A 12,782-nucleotide genomic window follows, 5' to 3' on the forward strand; every position below is an offset into this window, starting at 1 on the left:
TTTAAAAGATTTGGGAAGTGAACACTTACCAGGCGGACCTAACCTGGTCGTCGTCCACCAGCCGCCGCAGCATTAGCCGCAACAGCATTGGCCTCAGCAGCATTGGCCGCAGCAGCATCAGCAGCAGTAACATCAGCCGCAGCAGCATCAGCCGCAGCAGCATCAGCCGCAGCAGCAGCGATCAGTAGCAGCAGCAGCAGCCTCAAGCGCCAGCAGCTACAGCGACTGCCTCCAAGACGGCCAGATACGGAGATTCCCTCGGTGAGTCCGTTCCGGGAACGAATGCCCGCGCTGGCCACGTGGTCATCTCCAAGTCCACCGACGCACTGCCTCCGGCCACGCTGCACTATCCTCCGGACCAACTGGCTCCGTGCGGACTCGCGCTGGTTTTCGCCGCTAGCGTTTTTCCATTCGGGCTGCAGTTTCAACCACATCCGACGTTGAACTCTGCAATAAATAAGTTTTGGTTATTGTTTTGTGATATCATGCAGTCAAGATTGTCAAGTACTTACTGTGAAATCTAATCTAAAATTAGAGCGCGCGCGTCCAACTACATCTAAATTGGGTCGCGAAATTTAATAACTTGTGGAATTTGTTTAGCGTACTTACGTTATCAGCACGTCCCTTCTTTTCCCTTGGAGCTCCTCAGGATTAGGCGACCCGGTTGGCAAACGCCTCCAATTTAGTGCCGTGCGGCGACTTTGCCTGACACTTGGAACTTTAAGCGTCTAAAAATGTCCCTTTCGGTTGTTGCTTCTCATCTGGGCGACGGTCTGGGATCGGACTTAAGAGTTTCTAACGAAGAGAATAGATTATCAGTAGGAATCAATAATGAATGTATTTACTTATTAATCTTGCCAAGAATTAAATGTGAACAAGCTACCGAGATGGTTGTGTGAATTACCTTGGGCGGGGAGATGAGCCGATCCTAATCCACCAGGAATAGACTCCGGTCTGCCGGAGATGGGGTGTGCCTCCCACATCTTTCTTGGGGCACCCAAGGTTGGGTGGGTGCGTCGTGGCAAGGACATCGAAGCCACCAATTTCGTCGAATTGTCTTAGTTTGCTTGATGTACATATAACTTTGTTTTGTTTTGATTTGTGGTAGAGATGGTAAATCGACGTGAGACGTCCGATGAGTCGGAATCGATTGTTCGGACTGCAGGGCATAGGGGGTACTCCGCCCTGGGACTCCGTGGCTAGCCGGCGCTGCCCTCCGGGAAAGATGCAGTTCCGTAACAATATGGCGCCCAATTTAACAAATAAAATATGTGATAGCCGAGTCGACGGCGTCTCGCATAGTTATTATCTCCAGCCAGCCCACGAACGGTGGCTTCCATGACACACATGCAATTGCACCGGGATGCGGACTGGTGGAGAAAAGTTGTTTAAATTTTGTAATAAGAAAGGGAGGCGTGTCCACTAGAAGTAGGACAATTGCTCCCGAGGCACAGTTCACAGGGATTAGCTGTGAATTGGCGGTGACATCCTCTTCGAAGGAAATCGAAGGATTCGCATCCCAGGTCGTCCGTGCAATAAGCACGAAAGGTTAAACCAAAAACGGTGATAAAACTGTGATATAGGTATTAGGGACATATTTTTTTGTTAACGTAATTTTAATGAATGTCTTCTTATGGGGTTACAGTGTAGTTGTTTCTTTTGTGCAGATCCTTGGGTTTTCTGGGTATTTGCGTTTTCATATCATATCGGTTTAAAACTTAAATGTGTGGTCGTGAACCGTGACGTCGTCACGCGCTGCTCGGCCACCGCGTCTTGAATGAAAAACGCAAAGTCCAAAAGGAAATCCTATGCGATCCTGCAAACAGCTGAAGTCCTTAACTGGCGACTTTCAGCACAGCTGAAAGTTAGTCCAGTTGACGAGCGGTTTGTTTAGTGAGAATTCGGACGAAATTGTAGACGCAAGACGACTGGCGCGGAGTCTACCGGCTGGGGATCGGCTCCATCTCCCCTTATTGAGGCTGGAAAAAAAAATAAATTTAGTCGAGGGACTTGTTTTTTGATAAGAGCTAATATTTGGTGTGAATTTGTTTAGCCTTAGGTATTTGTGGGTCTTTAATATGTTTTCTTATTTATTTCTTATCTATTCATGGTTTATTGTTTCTATTTATTTATTATTATTATTTATTGGCCTGGTAATATAAGTATTCGTATTATTTAGGTGCATATTTTTTAGTGGTGTTTATTTCATGTTTATTATTATTTACTAGCATTCAGTATAATTTATTTATTTATACATAATTTGGGCTTTTGGTGGCCACGTTGAATTCGGGGTTTCAGAAGTCGTGTTAGGGGTTATCAAAATTCAGGATGTCAAAGCGACAAGGCAGCAAGCATGATCACCTGCTTCGGTCGAAAAGGTTTTCCAGGCGAGGACGACGAAAAGATGTGGTCCACGGATGTGGAGGGCGCTACCGAGGCTGGCTTGCCGCGCATATCGGAAGGGTTGCCCAGGACTCCGCTTGCCCGTTTGCGCCAGGGACTGCAACAAGAGCAAAAAGGACCACAGGACACAGAGCTGCAGCAGGGCCTAAGGCAGCAGCAGATCCTCGAGGGAATTGGTTCCGCGGCGGATGAGTTATTGCAGCTGGACGATAAGGACGCAAGACTCCACGATCCCTTCGTGGATTCCGCGGCAAGGTCGGCCGTTAATGTGGCTTTGGCACAGGCGGCGGAGACCCATCGGAAGGTCCAAGAAGGCGGGATCAATCAGGCACTGAGGGACGAGATCCGAAGTGGCTTCCTGGAGATGATGAAGCTGATGAACGAGGTGTTAAGGTCTGCTGCTCAGCGGCCTCAGCTTCCCCTGGAGAGCGAAGGCGTCCGGATTCAAGGATCAACGCGGGAATCCCTGGTCAAGCCCCGCAAGGTGCGGTGCCGAAGAGCACACAGGTCGCCGGCAGGGACGGTTCCAGGCTACCTCCGCCGAGGGTGCCACCCAAACCGACGAGGAGGCCGCTGGATTTCCAGGAGTTGGAAAGTAGCAGTCCCGGGTATCCTCCGGATCATTTCAGGTCGCGCCGAGACGATGGCCCGGCCCGGAGCTGGTGCATTGAGGACCGCAGGGCCTCAGAGTTCCGGGAGGAGCCGCGTCTGTATGCCAATGTGGGGCCGGCAGCCGCCAACCAGCAATGGCGAATTGAGCGGTGGGGCGTATCCTTCGACGGGGAGGATGAGCGAAACTCGGTGGAAGATTTTCTCTTCCGGTTGGAGTTCCTGCAGCGGCATTGGCATTGCCCGTGGCAAGAGGTGCTCCGAAACTTCCACCTGCTGCTCACTGGGCGGGCTCGGGAGTGGTAATGGGTGCACGTGATTCACTGCAGGGTGGACAGGTGGTCCCAGCTTCGAGCCTCGCTGATGGATAGGTTCCGATGCCATCAGACGGAGCACGATCGGATGCACCAACTTCTGCAGAGGGAGCAGCAGCCCGGAGAAGGAGTTGGCGATTATATCCATGCGATGCAGCAGTTGGCGGCTCGACTGAAAAGGCCACTGTCAGAGCGGCAGCTGGTGAAGATTATTAAAAAGGGCTTGAGGGAGAGCATCGCAAGGTTTGTCTACGCGATGGATGTGCTCACGGTGGATGAACTGCGGGAAGAGTGCTGCGAGGTGGAGCGCAGTTTTGGACGACGTGGACGGACCACGTACACGCAGCCGATGCGGTATCCTCTGGCGGAGAAGGCCAAGGTTAGCGAGGCGATTGGCCCAGATCCTGGTGAGGATCCTCCGTGGCAAGAGGTGGACGAAGTGCGGGCGAAGCCTAAAAATCCGTTCCGAGCCGGCTGCTGGAATTGCGGAGCCGTGGATCACGGGTTCCGTGACTGCGCAGCAACAGAACGGAGACTGTTCTGCTACCGATGTGGGAAGCCCGACACCGTGTCTCCCAAATGTCCGGATTGTGCGGAAAACGGTCGGCTGGGCGATCCGAGGGCGGAGAGGTTGCGTCCAGACAGGAGTTCCGCAGAGAAGAAGAGCTGGTAGGGTTAGATAAATGTTTACCTTCTAAAAATATTAATAGGTTTGCATTACGATACTTTCCTTATGCGGAGAGGATGCGGCGGTATCTAGAGACCAGGAACAGGATCTTCTCAGAGCACCAGTTAGGCGGGATGCGTATGGTGTCTCGCAAGGTGCAAAAGGCCAGGGACCGATTTCGCAAACGTCGGAACTGCCGACGCGAAGCAGTGGCCGCCGTGAGGCGCAGTTTATCGCGAGATCCCAGACCGTTCGCCGCAGTCCGAGTTCTGACCAAGCAACTGACGGGGTTGTTGGACACTAGAGCGAGTGTGAGTCTGCTTGGAAAAGGTGGCAGAGAGCTGGTCGAGGCCTTGGATGTGCCCGTCCAGAAGTACTTATCCGCAGTCCGTACGGCCTCTGGAGAGGATCGGTCAATTATAGGACGGGTCAAGTTACCGGTGGAATACCGAGGACGGACAGAGCACATTCTCTTCTACTTGTGTCCTTACCTGGAGCAGCCAGCTTATTTTGGAGTGGATTTTTGGCAAGCATTCGGACTGGCCCCAGCGATTATAGGCCACATCGATTCGGAAGGCGTGAAGAAGGCCGAAGAATTACACGCCAGGGAGATGGAACACTACGCGGAGGTCGAGGATGACGATGAGGAGAAACCCGATCCCGAGTCCTGGACGCTTTCCAAGGCCGAGGAACAAGAGCTGGAGGAGATCAAGCAGCAGTTCTTGACTTTCGAGAGGGATGGCTTAGGTACCACCAGTCTGGAGAAGCACACTATTGAGCTGATGGACGGGGCCAAAGTGTTCAAGGATCGACCCTATCCGATGTCTCCCGCGAAGCAGAAGGTGGTCGAGGACGAGGTCGACAAAATGTTAGCGCTCGGAGTCATCGAGGAGAGCAAAAGCCCCTGGAGTAACCGCACCACCGTAGTATCAAGATCTGGAAAACACCGGTTCTGCTTAGACGCACGTAAGCTTAATGATGTGACCATCAAAGATGCTTACCCGTTGCCCAGCATAGACGGCATCCTGTCCAGAATTGACCAAACATACTACATCTCCAGCGTGGATTTTAATTTCGCTTTTTGGCAGATTGAGTTGGACACGAGCAGCAAGGAATACACAGCCTTTACGGTTCCTGGTCGGCCTCTTTACCAGTTCCGTGTGATGCCTTTCGGACTCTGCAACGCATCACAGAGGCTGGTGAGACTCATGGACCGAGTAATTCCCGCTGAAATCCGCTCGAATGTGTTCGTCTACTTGGATGATCTGCTAATACTAGCGCCTGACATAAGAACGCACTTGAAGTATCTTCGCCGAGTCGCTGAATGCCTGAAGGAAGCAGGGTTAACCATTGGGCTGAGCAAGTCGAAGTTTTGCTTCAAGTCTTTGACCTACCTCGGCTTCATAGTGGGTGGAGGACGTCTGCGGATGGATCCAGGGCGTGTAGCAGCTATTAGGCGGATGCCTGAGCCAAGGACCATGAAGGAAGTGAGAGCCATTCTTGGGACCGCTGGTTGGTACCGTCGGTTCATAAAGAACTTCGCAACTTTGGCTGCCCCGCTCACGGAATCCTTGAAGAAGACGGGAAATAAGAAGTTTTCCTTGAGTCCAGAAGCACAGCTGGCAGTAGAGTCCCTGAAGATGGCCCTAACTTCTGCGCCAGTGCTGGTACATGCGGACTTCAAGCGGCACTTTTTCATCCAGTGCGATACATCCCAGATTGGAGTCGGTGCAGTGTTGTTCCAGCGGGATGAAGACGGCCAGGAACAACCAATAGCGTTCTTCTCGGCCAAGATGAATCGTCACCAAGTCCATTACACCGTCACTGAAAAAGAATGCCTCGAAGCCCTGCTGGCCATTCGAAAGTTCCGGCCGTATGTGGAAGGAATGCCGTTCACGTGCATCACCGATCATGCCAGCTTGAAGTGGCTCATGTCCATGAAAGATCTTTCGGGTCGGCTGGCTCGGTGGTCATTGCAACTCCAGGGATATGACTTCAACATCGAACACAGGAAAGGAAGCGAGAACGTTGTGGCAGATACCCTTTCGCGTTGTGTTGAAGAGCTAACGGTGGACCCGTCAGAGTTGCTCGGCTTCGAGACCACTGAGTTTGCTGGAGAAGAGTACACGGAGTTGTTACAAGAGGTGGAAAAAAACTTGGCCAACCTACCTGACTTGAGGATAGTGGATGGTCTTATCTTCAAGAGAGTCTTTTCGGCAAATCTGGATGACGAGGTGGAAGGCTTCGAATGGAAGTCGTGGATTCCCCAGAGTCTGACCCACAGCATAATTGAGCGTGCACATTCGGATCCAACGGCAGCTCATGGCGGAATGGGAAAAACTCTGGAAAACCTACGGCGGCAGTTTTACTGGCCTGGCATGGCACTGCAAGTCCGGGAGTTCATACGCAGGTGTGAAGTGTGCAAGGAGACGAAATCCCCGAATTTCCAGATGCATGTTGGTATCGGTGAGAGAGTCCAGACTGAGCAGCCATTCCAGAAACTGTACATCGATTTCCTGGGGAAGTATCCGAGGTCGAAGAAGGGACAGGCCTACATCTTCATTGTGGTGGATCACTTCTCCAAATACACATTTCTGAAGGTCATGCAAGAGGCATCGGCCTCCAATGTAGTGTAGTTCCTCATTCTCGAGGTTTTCTACAAGTTTGGGGTTCCAGAAATTGTGCATTCGGACAACGGCCGCCAGTTTACGTCAAGATCTTCGAGGAGGCGATGGAAAGCTTTGGCATCACGCACATCAAAACGCCAGTCCACTCTCCGCAAAGCAACGCAGCGGAAAGGGTAAACCAAAGCGTGTTGGCGGCGATCCGAAGCTACTTAGAAGAAGACCATCGAGAATGGGACGCGTATCTTCCGGAGATTGAGGTGGCCCTCCGCAACGCGGTCCATTCAGCAACTGGAGAAGCTCCGTTCTTCACCGTATTCGGACGACACATGTTCCTGAACGGAGCCAGCTACAAGTTGGCAAGGAAGTTGAAGTCGCTGTGTGATCACGAAATGTCTGGGATGAGAAAAGCTGATAAACTCCAAGTGATCCATGACAAGGTGCAGAAGAACCTCGAAGATGCATACGATCGGAGTCGCCTGCGGTACGACAAAAGGGCTCGTACTTTCCTTTGAAGCCCGGTCAGGAAGTGTATCGCCGCAACTTTGCCCCTAGCGATTTCAAAAGGGCCTTCAATGCAAAGTTTGCTCGGAAGTTCCTAAAAGCTCGGGTGGTCAGGACAGTCGGCAATAATGCGTACGAGCTTGAAGATCTTCAAGGACGACCGATCGGAGTGTACCATGCCAAGGACATTAGGTTGTGATCTGGAAAGAGGAATAACAAAGTACACGAGCTCAGAATCGGCATGTGTCTACTTCCCGTAAAGCGTGGGCCCCGCGTTGGACACCGTTGGAACTGCATCTTGGTATCGAGGCCGGCTGAATCCGAATAGTCCAAATCCAAATGCTCCCAAGTATTCCTGCGCTTGTCTAAAACTCTGTGTTAGCGTCTCTCGGAATCCAGGGTGGTGTTGCATTTTCAGTCGAAGCCGTCTGGAAAATACTGAAACGAACCGATACGTCAGCAGGTCCCGCTATCGATAAGATTTGGTGGTGACACCGACTATTGATAGCGGGAGAGGATCTAGCTATTTAAATTTAGCCCGGTTTGCTCGTTAACTGGGTTAGATGGCCTTGAATACGTTCGCTGACCCATCTTGAGAGAGCGGGAGGGAAAATGGCGAACGACTTTGGTGTAGGTCAGGGTTTTGCTTCAGTTGCTGCAAGAAGTCGTAGGAGAACGGTCGGGAACTAAATTGAGACGAAAATTAGTGTTTAGATAACTCAAAGTGAGTAGTTATTTATTATTCCTAAACTTGTAAATGACAGTGTTCTAAAGGGCCCCGGAAATTTAGAGGATTCGGGAGGGTCAACACTTACCAGACGGACCTAACCTGGTCGTGAAGACCACGTCGTCCACCAGCAGCAGCGATCAGCTTCAGAAGCGGCAGCGATTAGCGGCATCGGCCGCAGCAGCATCAGCGCAGCAGCACCAGCCGCAGCAGCCCCAGTCGCCGCAGCATTAGCCGCAACAGCATTGGCCTCAGCAGCATTGGCCGCAGCAGCATCAGCAGCAGCAACATCAGCCGCAGCAGCATTGGCCGCAGCAGCATCAGCCGCAGCAGCATCAGCCGCAGCAGCAGCGATCAGTAGCAGCAGCAGCAGCCTCAAGCGCCAGCAACTACAGCGACTGCCTCCAAGACGGCCAGATACGGAGATTCCCTCGGTGAGTCCGTTCCGGGAACGAATGCCCGCGCTGGCCACGTGGTCATCTCCAAGTCCACCGACGCACTGCCTCCGGCCACGCTGCACTATCCTCCGGACCAACTGGCTCCGTGCGGACTCGCGCTGGTTTTCGCCGCTAGCGTTTTTCCATTCGGGCTGCAGTTTCAACCACATCCGACGTTGAACTCTGCAATAAATAAGTTTTGGTTATTGTTTTGTGATATCATGCAGTCAAGATTGTCAAGTACTTACTGTGAAATCTAATCTAAAATTAGAGCGCGCGCGTCCAACTACATCTAAATTGGGTCGCGAAATTTAATAACTTGTGGGATTTGTTTAGCGTACTTACGTTATCAGCACGTCCCTTCTTTTCCCTTGGAGCTCCTCAGGATTAGGCGACCCGGTTGGCAAACGCCTCCAATTTAGTGCCGTGCGGCGACTTTGCCTGACACTTGGAACTTTAAGCGTCTAAAAATTTCCCTTTCGGTTGTTGCTTCTCATCTGGGCGACGGTCTGGGATCGGCCTTAAGAGTTTCTAACGAAGAGAATAGATTATCAGTAGGAATCAATAATGAATGTATTTACTTATTAATCTTGCCAAGAATTAAATGTGAACAAGCTACCGAGATGGTTGTGTGAATTACCTTGGGCGGGGAGATGAGCCGATCCTAATCCACCAGGAATAGACTCCGGTCTGCCGGAGATGGGGTGTGCCTCCCACATCTTTCTTGGGGCACCCAAGGTTGGGTGGGTGCGTCGTGGCAAGGACATCGAAGCCACCAATTTCGTCGAATTGTCTTAGTTTGCTTGATGTACATATAACTTTGTTTTGTTTTGATTTGTGGTAGAGATGGTAAATCGACGTGAGACGTCCGATGAGTCGGAATCGATTGTTCGGACTGCAGGGCATAGGGGGTACTCCGCCCTGGGACTCCGTGGCTAGCCGGCGCTGCCCTCCGGGAAAGATGCAGTTCCGTAACAATATTTTACTTAAAATAAATGTAAAATCAGAAACGAGCTTATAAAGTGTGTACATTTGTTTTATTAGTAATGTAAAATATAAATATTTACATTTATTTACAACTAAAATGGTTTTTTTTTTCTAATATTCGTGTTGTTTATATATAAATGGATTGGTAGCGCTTGTTACGGAACTGCATCTTTCCCGGAGGGCAGCGCCGGCTAGCCACGGAGTCTGAGGGCGGAGTACCCCCTATGCCCTGCAGTCCGAAAAATCGATTCCGACTCATCGGACGTCTCACGTCACTAACTTGACGATTTACCATCTCTATCACAAATCAAAACAAAACAAAGTTATATTTACATCAAAAAACTAAGACAATTGGACGAAATTGGTGGCTTCGATGTCCTTGCCGCGACGCACCCACCCTTCCTTGGGTGCCCCAAGAACGGTATTGGAGGCACGCCCCATCTCCAGCAGACCGGAGTCTATTCCTGGTGGATCAGGATCGGCTCATCTCCCCGCCCAAGGTAACTCACACAACCATCTTGGTAGCTTGTTTACATTTATTTTTGGCAAGATTAATTATAGAATACATACAAATTTAATTCCTACTCATGATCTTCTCTTTTTATTAGCAACACTGAAGGCCGAACTCAGACCGTCGCCTAGATGAGAAGTGGTCAAAGCGATAATGGAAGGGACATTTTTGGACGCTTAAGATTACAACGCCACTGATGCAAATTACACGGCACCAAATTGGAGGCGTTTGCCAACCGGGTCACCTAATCCTGAGGAGTTCCAAGGGAAAAGAAAGGTAATATGGTAATATGGTAAGTATGCTAAATTAATCCCTTAATTCATTAAATTTCGCGACCCAATTTAAACGTAGTTGGACGCGCGGCTGAAGTGCGAAATTAATGCCTCTGATTGCAGATTAGATTTCACAGTGAGTGCTTTGAAACGATTCTTTGACTGCCTGATTTCACAAATTAATAACTAAAACTAATTCATTCCAGAGTTCAAAATTGGTCGTTGTCGAAGCTGCGACCAGAAGAAGAGACCGCTAGCGGCGAAAGCCGGGTCTGCACGGAGCCAAGTGGTCCGGAGAATTCACACAGCGTCTGCGCCAGAGGACCCGGAGGCAGTGCGTCGGTGGTCCCAGGGATGACCAGGTGGTTCCCGGAACGGACTCACGCCGGGAATCTCCGTATGTGGCTGACGCGAAAGATCGCTGATGCTGCTGCGCTGATGATGCTGCGGCTGGTGCTGCTGCGGCTGGGGCTGCTGCGGCTGGTGCTGCTGCGCTGATGCTGCTGCGGCCGATGCCGCTAATCGCTGCCGCTTCTGAAGCTGATCGCTGCTGCTGGTGGACGACGTGGTCTTCACGACCAGGTTAGGTCCGCCTGGTAAGTGTTGACCCTCCCGAATCCTCTAAATTTCCGGGGCCCTTTAGATAGGGTCCCCGGCGGTTTCAATATTTAAAAAAAACACTGTCATTTACAAGTTTAGGAATAATAAATAACTACTCACTTTGAGTTATCTAAACACTAATTTTCATCTCAATTTAGTTCCCGACCGTTCTCCTACGACTTCTTGCAGCAACTGAAGCAAAACCCTGACCTACACCAAAGTCGTTCGCCATTTTCCCTCCCGCTCTCTCAAGATGGGTCAGCGAACGTATTCAAGGCCATCTAACCCAGTTAACGAGCAAACCGGGCTAAATTTAAATAGCTAGATCCTCTCCCGCTATCAATAGTCGGTGTCACCACCGAATCTTATCGATAGCGGGACCTGCTGACGTGTCGGTTGTTTTGGTATTTTCCCGACGGCTTCAACTGAAAATGCAACACGCTCTATTAGTAATGTTAGTGTGCTCTACGTAATGCCAGTCTGAAAAAAAAGATGAAAGTTAAAAAAACCACACTTTAAAAAATGTATTTTTAAATTTTGGCAATAAACCTTCTAAAGTACCCATTTCCATCAAACCTGTAACGAACTGATTTTCTTTATTATCTGCTCGCTACGAATGTCGTGCGGCTAGCTCAGAAGATGTAAGTGTTCGTCCCACCAAATTTATATATACGTGAAAACACACAGAAAGATTGGGAGTATGCAGTGATCTTTTATTCGCCGACTTGACCCTCGGCCGGGGTGGTGTAATGGTTATGTAGAATTACGTCCTGCCGTCGTCTCCTTCCCACGTTGAACGCCTCGCTGGATCGTGCCGGCTGCGAAGTGGTGTCTTCCTCGCCGGTTTCGCTTGCGATGTCTTCTGCCACCCTTGGCTCGGCGGGTTTACAGGGACTAGGGATGCGTCACCGTTCCCAGACTAGGGTGAACAGGCACTGTGCCCTCAAGGCGTACGCCTTTCGCAGCCGCAGCCTCCTGTCCCTTGCTCTGTCCCGGCCGGTCGCACCGGACGTCGGCTCAGTTTCTACTTGAAACTGGCTCAGTTCAGTCGTACGCCGGAAGCCGCCAACGCAGTCCCTGGGTCAAACGCCAGGTTCTAGACGAACGCTTCCACCCTACCCTCTCTGCCGCAGGCTTAAGAATTCGAAGTATGGGCTGCTCGCTCGACGCTCGTTTTCGTCATCCTGGGGTCCCCGTTGTCCTTCTTCTACCTCCAGCTATCTCGACCAGCTCCGCTCCTTGTTGGCGACTCGGTAAGCTGCCGTTCTGGGACTCTAGCGGTGGACCGCTGTGCTCTCAAGGCATACGCCTTTCGAGACACCAGCTGAGCAAACGCGCGTCCTTCCGGGCTAGTCGCACCAGGACCTTGTACAGCTCCTGCAGGACGATCAGGCATACGCCGGAGTTCGCTAATGCAGTCCTTGTAGGCAGGTAGCTAGTTCTAGACACTTTGCTTCTGAACCCACGGTTCTTCGTCGAAGGACTCTATTTGTTCACTTTGTCGGACACGCCGGGTGGGATGCCAAGCTCAAATCGCGACAGAAGTTGTAACAAAACGCCTGGACTTAGCCGTGTGATGCCGTAAGGACCTCAGCTACCTGTGTCTCAATTCGGAGACTTTAGCTCTAAGTCCCGAACGTCTCGACGTAGCGATCTTGTTTCCTTTATGACTCCGCACGGCTTTACTTGCTCCTTCACGATGTTTCACTGGTTACTTGTTCACTTGATGACTGTTACTTGTTGACTTTGTAGAATCGACTGATCCAGCTTCCTGCGCTCGGCCGGTTTATATAGGCCTCCATTTACCGCTAGTTATCGGCGTCTCCTTGCCTCCTGGTCCAAAGTCCACGGTTTTACCGTTCGACCTTTCGCCCTCTGCGCCCGGCACCAATATCAGGGTCCAAAGTCCGGTGCCGTCCCGTTACTTCCTTCTGCACACGGCCCTTCGCCGCTCTCTTGTATCGCTGTCCCTCTCGGACTCTCCTTGGCTTTGTCTGGTGCTCAGTTCACCATTCTCTCTCTCCGCACTACCGTTACTACGGGCGAATTCGCCGCGTAACTGGTAACTGGTAGGCCACTGCTTGCATGCGCTTACTCTGCTTGCTTCTTAACTTGTGGGGAGTTATT

The 12,782-nt window shown here is 51.0% G+C and overlaps 1 protein-coding gene and 2 long non-coding RNA genes across 3 annotated transcripts; all 3 read right to left on the bottom strand.

Moving 5' to 3' along the window:
* Positions 1 to 148: 148 nt before the first annotated feature.
* On the bottom strand, positions 149 to 1,286 carry LOC121467503. The gene is made up of 3 exons (XR_005977559.1): positions 905 to 1,286; positions 513 to 795; positions 149 to 447 (listed from the first exon to the last, which is right to left on the bottom strand). It is a non-coding gene; the product is annotated as an uncharacterized LOC121467503 (long non-coding RNA).
* A 3,693-nt stretch (positions 1,287 to 4,979) lies between these two features.
* On the bottom strand, positions 4,980 to 6,227 carry LOC121467505. The gene is made up of 3 exons (XM_041708925.1): positions 6,163 to 6,227; positions 5,388 to 6,085; positions 4,980 to 5,321 (listed from the first exon to the last, which is right to left on the bottom strand). Exons 2-3 carry the CDS (start codon positions 5,690 to 5,692, stop codon positions 5,246 to 5,248), a joined length of 381 nt encoding a protein of 126 aa, XP_041564859.1. The 5' UTR covers positions 5,693 to 6,085; positions 6,163 to 6,227; the 3' UTR covers positions 4,980 to 5,245.
* Positions 6,228 to 8,245: 2,018 nt separating this feature from the next.
* On the bottom strand, positions 8,246 to 9,134 carry LOC121467504. Its single transcript, XR_005977560.1, has 3 exons — positions 8,926 to 9,134; positions 8,534 to 8,816; positions 8,246 to 8,468 (listed from the first exon to the last, which is right to left on the bottom strand). It is a non-coding gene; the product is annotated as an uncharacterized LOC121467504 (long non-coding RNA).
* Between the last annotated feature and the right edge of the window lie 3,648 nt (positions 9,135 to 12,782).

The sequence above is a fragment of the Drosophila elegans genome, unplaced genomic scaffold, assembly GCF_018152505.1.
Source record: "Drosophila elegans isolate 14027-0461.03 unplaced genomic scaffold, ASM1815250v1 contig_433, whole genome shotgun sequence".
Classification (NCBI taxonomy): domain Eukaryota; kingdom Metazoa; phylum Arthropoda; class Insecta; order Diptera; family Drosophilidae; genus Drosophila; species Drosophila elegans.

Bases quoted from the DNA above. Each gene is read 5' to 3' on its own strand.
- LOC121467505 (XM_041708925.1), bottom strand. From the start codon at position 5,692: ATGAAAAAGTGCCGCTTGAAGTCCGCATGTACCAGCACTGGCGCAGAA. The intron at 5,322-5,387 runs GTAGGTCAAAGA...TGCTTCCTTCAG, and splicing joins CCACCCACTATGAAGCCGAG to GCATTCAGCGACTCGGCGAA.